This window comes from Procambarus clarkii, chromosome 10 (assembly GCF_040958095.1).
Source record: "Procambarus clarkii isolate CNS0578487 chromosome 10, FALCON_Pclarkii_2.0, whole genome shotgun sequence".
NCBI classification, from domain to species: Eukaryota; Metazoa; Arthropoda; class Malacostraca; order Decapoda; family Cambaridae; genus Procambarus; species Procambarus clarkii.
Window position 1 is genome coordinate 9225691 of NC_091159.1, and position 19258 is coordinate 9244948.

At 46.7% G+C, this 19258-nt stretch overlaps 2 protein-coding genes across 2 annotated transcripts in view; one reads left to right on the forward strand and one right to left on the reverse strand.

Moving 5' to 3' along the window:
• Positions 1 to 19258, reverse strand: part of LOC138362985 (adhesive plaque matrix protein-like) — a 160371-nt gene that overhangs the window by 111940 nt on the left and 29173 nt on the right. The gene's annotated exons all lie outside the window — the stretch shown is intronic.
• Positions 10883 to 11449, forward strand: LOC138363120 (hepatitis A virus cellular receptor 1-like). The gene has a single exon (XM_069322110.1). It carries the CDS (start codon positions 10883 to 10885, stop codon positions 11447 to 11449), a length of 567 nt encoding a protein of 188 aa, XP_069178211.1.

Sequence of the window (19258 nt, forward strand, 5' to 3'; positions counted from 1 at the left end):
GGCAAATCAGGGGAACGGGCTGGCCCAACACCCCCACACACCAGTGCCAGCCGTCACACTGTCATCTGGCCGCCCTTAATCCCCGTCCCTTAGCGGCAGGTCCCGTGCCGTCGTCATGTTCTGCGTTATCGTACCTCGGCATCGCCTGCTCGAGCACCCACAGTCAATTAGCAAATAAACAAGCTTTATCTCGACAAACTGAGTCGCAGCGCCAGAAAAAAGTTATTCAATGCAGTGAGAAGTAGATTTCCAGATACCGAATAATTGTCTTTATAAAGACAATTATTCGATAAGCATTATTAACCATCGTATACAAAGCATATTAATGCAGTGAAACATGCATAAAACAACTCGATTCCAGGCAATGTTTATTCCATGCAGCGGCCGAACCCAAAGACGCATTCATAAATTTTAACATACTGTTCATTCAAAACAGGAATTTTCTCAAATATAAATTAATGTTATTATATGTATTACCATATTTTGCATATTCACGCATAGGTTAGGTTAGGTGTTTAGGTTCTGTTGGCGATTATTTGTATTTGTAGTAAGCGGGTGAAGCATTTACAGCGTTGTGGTTCGAACAAAATTCGTCAGTGTAGCACTTGTTCCGGAAGTGTTCGAACGTCATCAGCTCTGAGTCGTGTGTAAACCGTTTTTCATTCATAAACATCAGGGGGTTTGACGGGTGGATGGAATCCTTTTTTTGTCTTTGTTTGGAGGATGGGCTGCGCTGACGCAGCCCGTCCTCCAAACAAAGATCCAAAAGTGATTCCATGCACCCGCCAAACCCCCTATTTATGAATGAAAAGCGATTTACACACGACTCACAACTGCTGACGTTCGAACATATCCGGAACAAGTGCTTCACTGACGAATTTTGTTCGAACCACAACGCTGTAAATGCTTCACCCACGTACTACAAATACAAATAATCACCAACAGAATCTAAACACCTAACCTAACCTAACTTATGCCTATTTATACACAATATGCTAATATATTATAATATTAATTTATACTTGAGAAAATTCCCGTTTTGAATGAACAGCATATTAAAATTTATGAATGCGTCTGTGGGGTCGACCGCTGGATGTAATGGACTTGAGTCGAGGACGGGTTGGCTGACGAGCTCTTTTTCGATTCAGAACGCTGTAAATGCTTCACCCATATACTTCAAATACAAATAATCACGAACAGAGCCTAAACACCTAACCTAACCCTACGCTTAACTATACACAGAACTATAATATATTATAATATTAAGTTATATTTGAGAACAAAAATATATTTTTAATATACAATACGTTAAAATCAATGAATGCATCTTGGGGGACGGCCGCTGCTTTAACAAACCTGGCCTGAGGACAGGTTGTAAAAAACATTAATTAAGAAATTCACAACATGTTTTTACTAATTGCCGCTCATGTTTAACAAATTTACTTTCATTCTTTTCAAATATATTTCCAGCAATTGATAACAGAAACGACTACGAGAGTGTCCCTTGACACTTAGCAAAGCTTTACATACTGTGTCTCACAGATTAGAGTGGTAGAGTCTATTGGTAATGAGGAACTATCCTGAGTTAGATTATGGCATAGTTATTTCAGAGGAAATAAAGACAGTATACATGAAGATAAGCCAGTGGAGAACGTTTTAAGTGTAGTGCCCCAGGGCTCGGTCCTGGGACCTGTTGTTTACCATCTATATATGTATACATAATTTAGATACAGAATTGAACATTATCAACATTGAATGCAAGTCCTCAGTATTTCCACACTTGTGGACGATTAAAAAAATGGGCTGGGAAATAACTTCTGAAAACAAATGAAAATCGCTTCAAGATGAACTAGAGAGACTTAAAAATATCGAAAGATTGGGAGATGTAGTGTTGACAAGTGTAGGGCTGTAAGGCTAGGTAATGATGATAGAGTGGCCAGATGTCAGTTGGATAGTGCTGAAATTGTGAAATCTGAATTCTAAAAAGGATCTGAGTCATGATTAGTAAATATCTGAAGCCATAATATTAATGCATGAATGTTCAGAATAAGGCTAATAATATAGTGGTTATTTCTAGTACAATTAGCAATAAAACAACAAATTTTAATTTTCAGCGTCATCTTGCTCCTGTCGAGCCCCACTTAGTTTATGTAGTAAAGTTTTGGTGGCGATGCTGTAGTATGTGTATCTAACTGTAAATTACTTTAACGGTATGATTTCAGAGAAGGATGGCAGTGGTGCACACTGTAAATGGAAACGTTTCATATAAAGAAACATTAACAAAGCTTAATTTACATTTTCTAGAAAGGCGATGAAAGATGAAACGATTGAAGTGTACGAATGCATGTAAGGTTATAACAAAGACTGTATTAATAAAGTGTTAAACATATCATCACATAATAGAACACGAAACAATAATATAAATTGAATAACTTTAGATTCAGGAAGGACCTGGGTAAATACTGGTTTGGAAATATAGTTGTTCATCAATGAACAAAAATTATCAGTAATATAATGGACTTGGTATTCCTTGAGTGTTCCAAGAGTTGGCTAGACACATATGAATGAATTCGTGTGAAATAATTATGAGCTAACCTCCTCGTATGGGTTAATAAGTCTTCTATCGTTTCCTTAATTCTTATTTCTTATGTGGGAAATATGAGAACTGTACCTCGTAGCCTGGTGGATAGCGCGCAGGACTCGTAATTCTGTGGCGCGGGTTCGATTCCCGCACGAGGCAGAAACAAATGGGCAAGGTTTCTTTCACCCTGAATGCCCCTGTTACCTAGCAGTAAATAGGTACCTGGGAGTTAAGTCAGCTGTCACGGGCTGCTTCCTGGGGGTGGAGGCCTGGTCGAGGACCGGGCCGCGGGGACACTAAAAAGCCCCGAAATCATCTCAAGATAACTGTATGCTAGCATTTTGGATACGTAGTAAGCTCGGGGGATTTATGGAGATGACTCGCCTCTTAAAGCCAATTATATAAAGAGGATTAATGGGCTGTCAATCACTGGACAGGTATGAGTTGAGATCTGATGAACAGGTCTGGTTCATTTAGATGTTATCAACACACATCCTCGTCCTCACCATCAACTGCACCATCCACGAAGGAAACTGTTACTTAGACTGTAATAAATTGTGTGTGTTGATCCGGCGCCACCTGTCCACCGCCTCCTTCTCTACGGCTACGCTGCTCTTGTCTTCTACTACCTTCCAGTCCTTCTCTTTCCCATTTACTATTATTATTATTATTATTATTATTATTATTATTTATTATTATTATTATTATTATTATTATTATTATTATTATTATTATTATTATTATTATTATTATTATTATTGTTTATGTTATTTTGTTATTGTTATTATTATTTTGTCTGACATTTAGCCTATAGTATGGATAGTTATCACCTACTGAAATAAGTTGTTGATAATATTACTGTGGAAGCTCCAGGTCTTGAAAAAGCAATAATAATACCAGTTAAGTCATTATACACTGAGTAATGTTTTAAGCACTACTCTTTCAGGTTGCCCTTAGTGATATTCCTGCCTCCTTTCTTATTGGAGTGTTCACTGCTCTTTACGTACATGATCTCTCTCTCTCCCTCTCTCTCTCTCTCTCTCTCTCTCTCTCTCTCTCTCTCTCTCTCTCTCTCTCTCTCTCTCTCTCTCTCTCTCTCTCTCTCTCTCTCTCTCTCTCTCTCTCTCTCTCTCTCTCTCTCTCTCTCTCTCTCTCTCTCTCTCTCTCTTTTGTCGCGACGACGATTTCTGCATACAACGCCGACTCCAACTTGTGATCAATAGACTACAAGCTATTGATCGTAAGGTAAGAGTTGGCGTTGTATGCAGCAAAAATCGTTGTCGCGATCAATCATGGCTCATCATTCCCTTCAAGTATGACTTGCTCTGACTTTTACTCAGCAGAGTGCCATACCTCTTCCCCCTTGTTTCTCTATGGAAATCCCCACTTATGTAAAAGGATTCTGCTAGACTCGTGGGATTGATCTTTGACAACTTTGTCTTGGTTACTCCTTATCTCTCACCTCCGATCTGAATGCTCTAAGGCCCCTAACCTTACTTGAAGTCTTATCCCATACTTCCTGGGGGACCATATAGACGCACACTCCTCCATATGCACTCCTTTGTACTGTCTAAACTTGATTATTATTCTACTTTTCTCTTGACTACATCGCCTCAATGCTTTGCATCCTATGGGATTATGCCTCAGCTCTGGTGCATTTCGTTCATCCCCTTTCCAGAGCTAATATGTTGAAACTGGCGTTCCATCTGTACAGGATGGTCGGTCGTGATCACTACTGCCCTCTACACTTTACACAGTCCCTCAACACTCCCATTCCCACTTATGCCGTGCTCTGAATACTCCCCATCTGGAGCACCCTGTTGCCTTTCACTGCCTTCCTATTACTACCAGGATGGCCATTGCATGATTCTCTCTGTACTGTCTTGCAGTATCTATCTCCCCTCGTGTTGTGCCCACCTTGCGGCCGTGGAGACTCCTACTCTGGAATTTGTTTAAGACTGCCTCGCATGGTGAAGGCCTTCCCCCCCCCCCCCACCTCCTCCTCTTCTTCCCTCACTACTGTTATGAAATGTCATTTCCTTGAACAAAATTCTTGTCATTACACACTCTTACTCTGTTCACAGATGGGTCAAAGTCTGCCAACAGTGAAGGGTACTTCACTGCTATCCCTGGCCAAACTATTGTGCCACCTGCTCCCTGAAACTCGAATCTTCACGGCAGGTTTTCATGCAATCTGGTAATCTCATCACCGGCTACTTTGTATGTGTCAAGGTTCCGTCGTTATTGTGGTTGACTTTCACAGCGCCCTCGTAGCTCTGGAGTCATAAACAGCCTGTGGTCGCCGAAATCAATTACGGTCTGTTTCTTATTTTCAGGAAAATTAAGACAGACAAATTCTGGTAAGAACCAGGCCATATTGAAATTACCTCGGATGAACTTAAGGACATTGCTACTAAGGTTATTCATGCCTGCCCCATTTCCTGTAAATTGATTCATTTATTCGACTTTATACTCATTCATTCCTCAATGCGCAACCGACGGCAAGGTTGATGAGCTGTCATTACGAGTAACAAAGTGTTCACCCTGGAAGGTGGTCCATCCCCACGGCCTTCCTCCTACCACAGTAATAGGCGGTGGGAAACGGCTGACCATGTAATGTATTAAAGAACTACTCCTTATTGTCCGAACTGCATTGTCCCACGTATAGTGGCGCACCGCTTGGTCCAGTGTCATGATTCAGCCCAGGCTGCTCGTACGCCTTGCTTTCCAGGTGTCCCTCTGGGCCACTTGACCCTAAAGTGAATGTCGGTCACATTATCTCCTTTTATTCTCATATTGACGTCCTGAATTAATTTTAGCGTCCTTAGAATATCTCGCGACACAGGCGGCGCCATGTAGTCCTATAGGCTTGGTGCCGTTTTCTGGAAATAACTTACTATGATATCACTTAAGAGGAGCAAATATTACTATTATAAGAATTAGAAAAATTGAACTCCCATGCCCCGTGCTTTTTAGTCCCTTCGGATATATCTCGTACTTTACAGCTTAAAATTATTGGATTCTTTGGGCGGCAGTAGTGGCCAGGTGGGGCGTGTGTGTGTTAGAGACAAATAAACCTTCATCTGGCCTACTTATTCCCACCGAGACTGCCAATCTTCACCTAACCTGCATTAGACACCGCTCATTACCCTTACTTTGCGTTACCGGCAATCAGGGCTAATTAGCAGGAACTGGTTGTGTAGTTCGTGGTGTTGTTATGGCGGGAATTGATGTCCACATAATTATTGTGAGCTGTTTTGCCCCGATGGGTGAGGTAAGGCAGCGGCGCCCCCTGCCAGGTGGCTGGGGGAGGTGTCTGGTGTCAGGGGGTTGTAGACGTGTCTGGTGTCACGGGGTTGTAGACGTGTCTGGTGTCAGGGGGTTGTAGACGTGTCTGGTGTCAGGGGGATGTAGACGTGTCTGGTGTCAGGGGGGTTGTAGACGTGTCTGGTGTCAGGGGGTTGTAGACGTGTCTGGTGTCAGGGGGTTGTAGACGTGTCTGGTGTCAGGGGGATGTAGACGTGTCTGGTGTCAGGGGGGTTGTAGACGTGTCTGGTGTCAGGGGGTTGTAGACGTGTCTGGTGTCAGGGGGTTGTAGACGTGTCTGGTGTCAGGGGGATGTAGACGTGTCTGGTGTCAGGGGGGTTGTAGACGTGTCTGGTGTCAGGGGGTTGTAGACGTGTCTGGTGTCAGGGGGTTGTAGACGTGTCTGGTGTCAGGGGGATGTAGACGTGTCTGGTGTCAGGGGGGTTGTAGACGTGTCTGGTGTCAGGGGGTTGTAGACGTGTCTGGTGTCAGAGGTTGTAGACGTGTCTGGTGTCAGGGGGATGTAGACGTGTCTGGTGTCAGGGGGGTTGTAGACGTGACTGGTGTCAGGGGGTTGTAGACGTGTCTGGTGTCAGGGGGTTGTAGACGTGTCTAGTGTCAGGGGGTTGTAGACGTGTCTGGTGTCAGGGGGTTGTAGACGTGTCTGGTGTCAGGGGGTTGTAGACGTGTCTGGTGTCAGGGGGTTGTAGACGTGTCTGGTGTCAGGGGGTTGTAGACGTGTCTAGTGTCAGGGGGTTGTAGACGTATTAGGTGAGAGGTGATGGGGAAGAGTACCTAGGGCGCGGCGCCACAACCTTCACCTTACGGGTTATTCATGCCCGTGCCACCTCTTGAGTGGCTTAATCTTCATCAATCAACCTTCACCTCGGGCTTGTGTTGAGTTGTGGGAGTTGCACCGTTGTCTGCCACGGTGTAAGACGGGCCCCGTAGTTACCGGTAAGGTAAGTGTGAGGAGCAAGCGCTCAAGCAGCAAGACTAGAACTTGGAAGCTATGTGAGGACATGGAGCTTGGGGGGTATGGGGAAGATAGAGGAAAGGAACCATTTGGACCCTCGGGGATTGATCACCGATCTTGCAAAAAGCCATTATGACTATATAGCTCTTGGAAGGGTTATGTGGACGAGGATGTTGTTATAGATTCAGCTACTCGGAACAAGTTCCAAGTAGCACGGGTTTTGGTGAGCCCGTTGTGGACTTACCTGGCACAGGAGCGGGGCAAGAAGCACGAGCTATGGTTAGCCCGTGGAAGGGTGGACGAGGAGCTGGAATAGAACGGAGAGAAGTAACGCGTGCCAAACCACTTGGATAATCGGGAATCGAAAGCTGACCTTCAATATGGGAGGCCTCCGCCATACCGACTAATCAAAGGCTATAAAGAGCTTCATCCACAGTGAAATCTATCCCATATGTTTTGTTACTTTTTATTAACATTGAAATGCAAATAATTTACATTTTTTTTGTACAGTTATCTGGCGGTGATCAGAACGCTAACGTGCCATTGGAGCCCCTGGGTCAGTACCCTGTGAAGGACGACCTCGGGGCTCTGAACATTTTTTATACTTAGGTTGTAACTTAGCGAAGCCTTCAGTTAAAATATCCAGTTTCTGCATCCTCTAACACTTCATATTTTTCCATTGTTTCTTGCGCATGAATTTATCAACAGTGTTTAAGCATAGTAATAAAGTTGCTTGAGGACTACATCGCAGAATAGTACATGGATAATTTATGTACATCATCTTGTTCTTCATGATTGCATCATCTTGTTTTTCAAGATTCGATAATTTATATATCAATATAAAAATTAATTATTTGTCATTAGAGCAATGTATGTATAAATTATATTTATATATTATGTTCATATTTCTTTGTGAGACTTAGCATTGTTTCTCACTTCTCTTGCTACCAAACTTGTTCTCTCTTACCATGTACACATCTACACACTTAACGTGTACACCATGTACACACTTACCATGTACACACCATGATCTGATTATGGTGTGATCAGGTTGTCCGAACATATACACACCTCATATACATATGAGGAAGGGGGGTCCCCATCGCTCCAACTCCTAACAAGTTCAAGTTCAAGTATGTTTATTGAGACAAGAAAGAAATACATCTCAGAGGGATAGAGTAGCTTAGGCTATTTCTACCCCCCAAAACTCCTAACAGCCAGGGGGCCTCGCCCCCGGTGCAGAGTCCACCACAGCTGGGTCAAGGGAGGGAGCGCTCACAGTGCACACCCACACACGGCGACCTCTGCATACAATCTCTTTATATGCACAATATGTTAATATATTATAATATTAATTTATATGTGAGAAAATTAGCGTTTTGAATTAACAGCATGTTAAAATTTATGAATGCGTCTGTGGGGTCGACCGCTGGATGGAATGGACTTGGTCTGAGGACGGGTTGTTATATGAAAATGAGATATGTATATTTCTAATATCCCCAGAAAATATATTAAGTATAGTTTTTTTAAAAGTCTGTATACAAACGATGCATTTAAAATTAAGCTTGCCAATATTTCCATATAACGTGATAAAATACCATTTTATCTTGACAGCATATCCACCTTTCGCGTCCATGTACCATTATTTCGCGACAGTATACCAATATATCTTGACAATATACCCTTATATCGACAAATGTACCCATATACCTCGACAATATACCCATATACCTCGACAATATACCCATATATCTCGATAATATACCCATATATCTCGACATTATACCCATATATCGCGAGAGCGCTAAACCTACATTCGTTTTTTTTCACTTGAAACAGTTATTTATACCTTAAAAAATGTCAAAAGTCACATCAACGTGACATAAAATGTATCATACAGTAACCGTTTTTCTTGAGAGTCGTTGATTCACAAGGCCGTTCAGGTCCCCTCGGTCGTTCAGGTACCCCCATCCTGGTCGTTCTGGCTTCCCCTCCTCCGTCGTTCTGGTCTCTCCCTCCCCCGGTCGTTCTGGCCTCCCTCTGTCGTTCTTCTCCCCTCCCCCTTCTCCCCCGGTCGTTCTGGCTAACATCGTGGTCGTCCCCATCTTTCTTCACTGGATATGCACGTCTTTATACAGGTACACATTTGCAAACAATGCTCACCAAATTAGCATATTTGCCAAGTGGCAGTCAACTGGGTGGGGTGTAAAACTTAATTTGGAAGTTACATTTAAATGTGTTGCTAAATCTGTGCTTTGTCTTCGTCGCTTGTGTTAGTAATTGGGTAATTATCTTGGCCAGTAACTGCGGTTTGTTTGGTGATGTAACACTGTAAATGGTTCCATTTAATACTTCACATACAACGAGTCACACACAGAATATTAGTGGCGCCAGGCTGTCGGCCTTAGCAAAAAAAAATTAAAAAGTAACACCTTTTCAAGTGTTAATTGTTCACACGTTGAGTAGAGGTCAGGTCAGGCATCAGATGACCTTGCTCTCTGCTAAGCTGATAATTGTTGACGGGTGGCTGTGTTCCCGTCAAACAAGCCGTTGTCTAAGTGTGGTAGGAAGATAGCTAAAGGCTATCTCCTGGTAGGCAGAGCTTAGCTCCCGCGTCCCCCCTTAAATACCCGTGGAACTTCGGAGTCCACCATGAGGGACAGTACATTGAGACATTAGGAGAACAGCGATAGACAGATCGCTACTCCAGAGAGAGGTTCCAGCTGCCCAGACTGGCCGTCCCAGGGCGGGTGGGGACTCAGCTGTAAATGCTTCACCCACGTACTACAACTACAAATAATCACCAACAAAACCTTAACACCTATCCCAACCTAACCAGTGCCTAAATATGCTAATATGTCATAATATTAATTTATATTTCAGAAAAGTTTTATTTTGAATGAACAGCATATTAAAATTGATGAATGCGTCTTTGAGGTTGACCGCTGGATGGAATAGACTTGGTCTGAGAACGGGTTGGATGAGGACGGGCTGGCGTTGATCGCCCACACAAGTGTACATTAGCTAATCACTCGCACTGATGCAGAGAGACTCTTCTAAAACACACAGTTAAAGCATTATCTTAACGGACAATACATTAGCGGCGGCCACGCGACTATCAGTAACTGTCCTTATAAGATGATTACACTGCATACACTTACCTCTTGTTCTTTACCAGTTAACAAGAGTTCAGGATTAGTTTTACCCCTCCACACTCTATCCACCCCCTACCACTACACTCTACCCCTCCACACCCCCCTCCACCACTACACTCCACCCCTCCACCACTACACTCGACCTCTATCCATCCACCACGTAGCTCCAGTCCTTGTCCTACCTCACTCCTATGGTTCATCCACTAAAATCAGCAGACTTCTAGATGTTACTACTGCTCGGCTTAGACTCGGTTAAGAGTATTTCTTGGAATTCTCATTATCTGCTGATGTAGACCTGACCAAATGTAAACTGTGTCAACAAAATTTTTCGCACACCCTCCGTCACTCTGCGATGGAGTGCGAAAAGATACGTGAATTCAACGACAATTCTATAACTAATGTTCCAGCAATGTGTAAATATTTCATTCAAAATGATCTGCTACGAGAAGTTTTAGCCAAATATCCCCAGTTTGCTAACTGTAGGTAGTAACAAAGTGATTGTAACCTATCCACCGCTGCCCACTGAATGGGGGGCGGTGTGCAGGACAAACATATCAACTGTGACACTAGCTCTCCACATATGACAGTTGCTTAATTTAGAACCTGTAATTGTGATCAATCTCGAGCCCATTGTTGATGTGACGACTAATACTGAATTTTGAAACTAGCTCATCAAGATTGTAACTTGCTTAGCTAGATGAATTATAGGGTTTCAGTCCCTGAGCCCATTATGTGCCTCTATAACCCTTTTCACTACCGCCTACAAGATGGGTATGGGGTGCATAATAAGTGAACTAAACTAAACGTTGGGCATAGTGGCACTGTAGTCACTGAGGAGGAGATAGAGACACCTCATAGAGCAAGATGCAAGGAAGAGATAGGCTAGAGAGGGTATCAGCATGGCGGCTACAGGATATTCAGTTTTACAGAACCAGCGGTCCAACCACCTACGCCTTAAACGGTTCAACCACTTACGTCCTAAGCGGTCCAACCACCTACGCCTTAAACGGTCCAACCACCTACGCCCTAAACGGTTCAACCACTTACGTCCTAAGCGGTCCAACCACCTACGCCTTAAACGGTCCAACCACCTACGCCCTAAGCGTTCCAACCACCAACGCCCTAAGCGGTCCAACCACCTATGCCCTAAGCGGTCCAACCACCATCGTCCTAAGCGGTCCAACCACCTACGCCCTAAGCGGTCCAACCACCTACGCCCTAAGCGGTCCAACCACCTACGCCCTAAGCGGTCCAACCACCTACGCCCTAAGCGGTCCAACCACCTACGCCCTAAGCGGTCCAACCACCTACGCCCTAAGCGGTCCAACCACTGTGGTACAAGCACACGCACCTGGATTAGTTCGAAGTCATCGCCGCGGCCGCTTGGGCTATAAATCGCGGCGGCGCGCAATAATAAAAACCCGAATATGAAGCTCAACGAGTCAGTTTAATAGACAAATAAATTCCCCAGCAAGACAGCAGCCAATCAGGGAAGGCAGCGAGCACTTCGTCTCTCTCCAGCGGGCTCTGCTGGTCAACACGCCGCCCCTACCCCGGGGTACAGGGTGTACAGGGCCACCCATACACATACCCCGGGGTACAGGGCCACCCATATACCTACCCCGGGGGTACAGGGCCACCCATACACCTACCCCGGGATACAGGGCCACCCATACACATACCCCGGGGTACAGGGCCACCCATATACATACCCCGGGGGTACAGGGCTACCCATACACGTACCCCGGGGGTACAGGGCTACCCATACACGTACCCCGGGGGTACAGGGCCACCCATACATCTACCACGGGGGTACAGGGTGTACAGGGCCACCCATACACCTACCCCGGGATACAGGGCCACCCATACACATACCCCGGGGGTACAGGGCCACCCATACACCTACCCCGGGATACAGGGCCACTCATACACATACCCCGGGGTACAGGGCCACCCATATACATACCCCGGGGGTACAGGGCTACCCATACACGTACCCCGGGGGTACAGGGCTACCCATACACGTACCCCGGGGGTACAGGGCCACCCATACACCTACCACGGGGGTACAGGGTGTACAGGGCCACCCATACACCTACCCCGTGATACAGGGCCACCCATACACATACCCCGGGGTACAGGGCCACCCATATACATACCCCGGGGGTACAGGGCTACCCATACACGTACCCCGGGGGTACAGGGCCACCCATACACCTACCACGGGGGTACAGGGTGTACAGGGCCACCCATACACCTACCACGGGGTAAGGGGCCACCCATACACCTACCACTGGGTACAGGGCCACCCATACACATACCCCGGGGTACAGGGCCACCCATACACATACCACGGGGGTACAGGGTGTACAGGGCCACCCATACACCTACCACGGGGTAAGGGGCCACCCATACACCTACCACTGGGTACAGGGCCACCCATACACATACCCCGGGGTACAGGGCCACCCATACACATACCACGGGGGTACAGGGCCACCCATACACCTACCACGGGGTAAGGGTGGCAAGCCACCCATACACCTACCACGGGGTACAGAGCCACCCATACACATACCCCGGGGGTACAGAACCACCCATATACATACCCCGGGGTACAGGGCCACCCATACCACGGGGGTACAGGGCCACCCATACACATACCACTGGGTACAGGGCCACCCATACACATACCCCGGGGTAAGGGGCCACCCATACACATACCACGGGGGTACAGGGCCACCCATACACATACCTCGGGGTACAGGGCCACCCATACACATACCCCGGGGTACAGGGCCACCCATACACATACCACGGGGGTACAGGGCTACCCATACACATACCCCTGGGTACAGGGCCACCCATACACATACCACGGGGGTACAGGGCCACCCATACACATACCACGGGGGTACAGGGCCACCCATACACATACCACGGGGGTACAGGGCCACCCATACACATACCCCGGGGTAAGGGGCCACCCATACACATACCCCGGGGTACAGGGCCACCCATACGCATACCCCGGGGTACAGGGCCACCCATACACATACCCCGGGGTACAGGGCCACCCATACACATACCACGGGGTACAGGGCCACCCATACACATACCACGGGGGTACAGGGCCACCCATACACATACCACGGGGGTACAGGGCCACCCATACACATACCACGGGGTAAGGGGCCACCCATACACCTACCACGGGGGTACAGGGCCACCCATACACATACCCCGGGGTACAGGGCCACCCATACACATACCCCGGGGTACAGGGCCACCCATACACCTACCACGGGGGTACAGGGCCACCCATACACATACCCCGGGGTACAGGGCCACCCATACACATAACACGGGGGTACAGGGCCACCCATACACATACCACGGGGGTACAGGGCCACCCATACACATACCCCGGGGTACTTTGCCACCCATACACATACCACGGGGGTACAGGGCCACCCATACACATACCCCGGGGTACAGGGCCACCCATACACATACCCCGGGGTACAGGGCCACCCATACACATACACCGGGGTACAGGGCCACCCATACACCTACCACGGGGGTACAGGGCCACCCATACACATACCCCGGGGTACAGGGCCACCCATACACATACCCCGGGGTGCAGGGCCACCCATACACATACCCCGGGGTACAGGGCCACCCATACACATACCACGGGGGTACAGGGCCACCTATACACATACCACGGGGGTACAGGGCCACCCATACACATACCCCGGGGTAAGGGGCCACCCATACACATACCACGGGGGTACAGGGCTACCCATACACATACCCCGGGGTACAGGGCCACCCATACACATACCCCGGGGTACAGGGCCACCCATACACATACCCCGGGGTACAGGGCCACCCATACACATACCCCGGGGTACAGGGCCACCCATACACATACCCCGGGGTACAGGGCCACCCATACACATACCCCGGGGTACAGGGCCACCCATACACATACCCCGGGGTACAGGGCCACCCATACACATACCACGGGGGTACAGGGCCACCCATACACATACCCCGGTGTAAGGGGCCACCCATACACATACCACGGGGGTACAGGGCCACCCATACACATACCCCGGGGTACAGGGCCACCCATACACATACCCCGGGGTACAGGGCCACCCATACACATACCCCGGGGTACAGGGCCACCCATACACATACCCCGGGGTACAGGGCCACCCATACACATACCACGGGGGTACAGGGCCACCCATACACATACCACGGGGGTACAGGGCCACCCATACACATACCCCGGGGTAAGGGGCCACCCATACACATACCACGGGGGTACAGGGCCACCCATACACTTACCCCGGGGTAAGGGGCCACCCATACACATACCACGGGGGTACAGGGCCACCCATACACATACCCCGGGGTACAGGGCCACCCATACACATACCACGGGGGTAAAAGAGATGTATACCAAAAGTTTAAAATTGGCAAGGTGTTTGAACTTGGGGGATGAAACACCCAAGTTCAAATACACACACAAATCCCAAGTTCAATTTTGAACTTGGGATTTGAGTGTATTGGAGCTTCGATATCTCAACCCATCCAACATAAATCAATACATCTAACTTAACTTAGATATAACAATACACAAAATTCAAATATATAATTATATTAACTCTTAAATATTAAATACCGATGATATGTAAACAGAACTTTAGAACTGATGTGTCTGTGGCAGCTGGAACAAACTTATACTGAGGATAGCTTCCTTAAAACAGAGAACTAAAACGCATAACCTAAGCGTTCTTATGTTCTTATGGGGCATGGTAGAGATAGGATCCTATGATTGTTTCAAGCGTAGGTTTGACATAGAAATAAATGAGATTGGTGTGGGTATAAATAGGAGCTGCCTCGTATGTGCTAATAGGCCTTCTGCCTATTAGCCATTCTTATGGTCTTATAACCTAGCGTAACTTTGAAGTAATTATATACAAAGATATATTGTATGAGTATTAATTTATATGTACAAAATACCGTTATTAATTACATCGTACGAAAACATTAACAAAAGCGCTTGGGAAACGGCCGAAGCGTCGAAAATCTTAATTTATGGATGAGTGTTAAAATCATATTGTGTAATGAACTTTATCTTTATAAAAAAAATATAATGTTTATAAATACAACGTATGGAAAATAAAGATGTTTTTGATGACCCTGCCGCTAAGGAGGCCATCTGCACATGTCCTATTTAAAAAAAAATCTTTATTCACATTTCTATCCAGTCATTCATTCCTGAATCTGGGAGAGTTGGCAGGGTCGTTGGTCTGGTGTTATGGGTAACAAACTGCACACTCTTAATGGTACGCTGTCCCCTTAGCCTTCCTCAGCTGTCACTGTAATAGACCGTTGATTGTTCGATAAATCTCTGAACTATATGTTTAACACATCTCTAACCCTGTCCATGGAGGACAGAAGGAAATGTATATGCTGGTGGTCATTGTAAATATGTGGCCACGTCTGTGGTACTAAATAATAGTTATACAATTATTATTTCCACCTAGTAGACGGTGGGAAACTGCTCTGGTTAGGTTACATATTGACCATACATACTTGACTCACGGGCACTTAATGGAGCGCCATACCGCTTCTTACTATCCAAACTAGATTGTCCCACTTACAGTCGTGCGCCTGCTTGTGGAATGCCCCGATTATCAAGCCGTTCGTATGTCTTGTTTTTCCAATATCCCTCGGGGTCATTTGGGCCACTCAACAGAATCCTTGGTGAACCCGATACGTTGATATCGCTCGCCATATGTCACTTAGTTCTCGTATTGTTATCCTCGGTGATATTTAGCGCCCTTTGGATATGTGGATATCCAGCGACACAGTTACAGCCCCGCTCCTGTGCCAGGTAAGGCCACTACGGGCTCTACTAGCTCACTACTAGCCCCTCTACTACTCCTTACTTTGCTCTTCATCTCTCGTGCCTATTTATTGCCTGTCTCTACTTCCTCATCACAATCGACTTGAGAATGGTCCAGGACGGACCGAAACGTCGTCGTCCCTTCACATTCTAGTGTGTGGTCTGGTCATCATACTTTAGCCACGTTATTGTGACTCATCGCCTGCACTACGGGCTCACCATAGCCCGTGCTATTTGCAACTTTTTGTTCCGATTAGCTGAATCGAAAACAACAATAACAACGTCCAGAGACACTGATAGTGCTACACAGTCTAAGAGTGACCAAAGAGCCAGAGTTCAACCCCCCGCAAGCACAACTAGGTGAGTGCAGTCTTCCTGGCTTGTTGCCTTCTATTTATAATTACTTAAGGATGGACACAGCTTAGTGGCGCCATATTTGACGGCGATAATAAGTCTTATGGCTTTTGTATATATCAAATATATTTGTTCATCTCTAAAAGAGGCTTTGGTGTACGATAATGTTATAATAACTATTAATTATAAATGCAGTAAATAAATACAACTAAAGAAATTTAAGAAGGAGTACATGTATATAGACAGATAAACACAAGAGGAAACAGATCGATGAGATTACTGCACACACACACACACACACACACACACACACACACACACACGCACACACACACACACACACACACACACACACACACACACACACACACACACACACACACACACACACACACACACACACACACACACACACACACACACACACACACACACACAATCTATCTCCTGAGGCACATATTAATAGGATAACGACAGCAGCGTACTCTACACTGGCAAAAGTTAGAACATCATTCAGAAACCTAAGTAAGGAGGCATTTAGGGCGCTTTACACTGCCTACGTAAGGCCAGTCTTAGAGTATGCCGCCTCATCATGGAGTCCCCATCTGAAGAAGCATATAATGAAACTGGAAAAGGTTCAGAGGTTTGCAACGAGACTCGTCCCAGAGCTACGAGGGATGGGGTATGAAGAGCGCCTGAGGGAACTGTGCCTTACGACACTAGAAAGAAGAAGGGAGAGGGGGGACATGATAGGAACGTATAAGATACTCAGAGGAATTGACAGAGTGGACATAGACGAAATGTTCACACGGAATAGTAACAGAACGAGAGGACATGGATGGAAGCTTGAAACTCAGATGAGTCACAGAGATGTTAGGAAGTTTTCTTTTAGCGTGAGAGTAGTGGGGAAATGGAATGCACTTCAGGAACAGGTTGTGGAAGCAAATACTATTCATAATTTTAAAACCAGGTATGATAGGGAAATAGGACAGGAGTCATTGCTGTAAACAACCGATGCTCGAAAGGCGGGATCCAAGAGTCAATGCTCGATCCTGCAGACACAACTAGGTGAGTACAACTAGGTGAGTACACACACACACACACATACACACACACACACACACACACACACACACACACACACACACACACACACACACACACACACACACACACACACACACACACACACACACACACACACCCACACAACCCTCCCCTCTTCCTCACCCACCTCAGCCCTCCCTTTTCCCCCACGCCCCCCAAGCCCTCCACCCTTTTCTCTTCCCCCAAGCCCCCCCATCTCCCCTATCCCCCACAGCCTCTCCTCCCCCCATGCTTCCCCAACCCTCCCTCTCTTACCCACCCCCTGTACCCTCCCCCTCTTATCCACCCCCTGTACCCTCCCCCTCTTATCCACCCCCTGTACCCTCCCCCTCTTATCCACCCCCTGTACCCTCCCCCTCTCCCCCACCACCCCAAGCCCTCCCTCCTCCACCAATCCCCCCGTGCCAGGTCCCCCCAGCTCCCACTCACCCCAGATCCCAAAGGTCCCCCCCAGAAAAGAAGCAGAAGAGAGTCAGTTTCAGGGTGATGTACTCGAACATAGATGGGATCACAAGCAAGACAAGTGAACTAAGGGAAAGAGCACAAGAAGTTAACCCAGATGTAATCGGACTCACTGAAACAAAACTCTCTGGAATCATAACGAATGCCGTGTTTCCCCAGGAGTATACAGTAATAAGGAAAGAGAGGGAAGGTAGAGGAGGAGGCGGAGTGGCCCTACTCATGAGAAGGGAATGGAGTTTTAAGGAGATGGCCATCCCGGGCTGTGAGGAGTTCAGAGACTACATAGCAGGCACCATAACAATGGGAGGACCAAGAATAGTAGTAGCAGTAATATACAACCCTCCACCAAATGACAGGAGACCCAGTCAAGAGTATGAAAACAACAACAAGGCAGTTAACACTATAATTGAGAGGGCAGCCTCTGCTGCCTGTAGAAATAGATCCCACCTGCTCATCATGGGCGACTTCAATCACGGAAAGATTGACTGGGAGAACAAGGAACCGCATGGAGGCGAGGATACGTGGAGAGCCAAACTATTGGAGGTGGTGACAAGCAACTTTTTAACGCAGCATGTCGGAGAACCCACAAGGATGAGAGGCAATGACGAACCAGCGAGACTCGACCTAGTCTTCACTCTGAACGACTCCGACATAAGAGAAATCGGTTTTGAGGACCCAGTAGGAATGAGCGACCACAGTGTACTGGTGTTTGAGTACTTGATTGAAGAAGGGTTATTGAACTCGAGGAGGGATACCGAAACCAAAAGGTTAGCATACCGAAAGGGAAACTATGAGGGGATAAGAAAATTCCTAACAGATATAGCATGGGAAACAGAGCTCAGGGGAAAGACGGCCCAAGATATGATGGATTACATCACGCAGAAGTGCAAGGACGCAGCAAACAAGTTTGTCCCAGTCCAAAAGGAAAACAGAGAAATGAAGATGAGAAACCCATGGTTTAATCAAAGATGTAGGCTAGCTAAGCAGCAAAGTAAAAGGGCATGGAGAAACTATAGGAATAACAGGACACTGGAGAGCAGAGAAAGATACCAGAATGCCAGGAATGAATATGTCAGGATGAGAAGAGAGGCAGAAAGACAATACGAAAATGACATCGCAAGCAAGGCAAAGACTCAGCCTAAATTGTTGCATAGCCACATTAGGAGAAAAACAACAGTAAAGGAACAGGTTATGAGATTAAGGATAGGGGCGGAAGGATTCACTACAAATGACAAGGAAGTGTGTGAGGAATTGAATAAGAAATTCCAGGAGGTCTTCACCTTAGAACAAGGAGAAATTCCAGAGGTAAGTGAGGGAATAGCTAACCAGGAACCACTGGAAGAGTTTGAGATTACCAGTGGGGAAGTAAGGAAGTGTTTACTAGA

Excerpts from the sequence above, each read along its gene's own strand:
- LOC138363120 (XM_069322110.1), top strand. The coding sequence starts at position 10,883 with ATGCAAGGAAGAGATAGGCTAGAGAGGGTATCAGCATGGCGGCTACAG.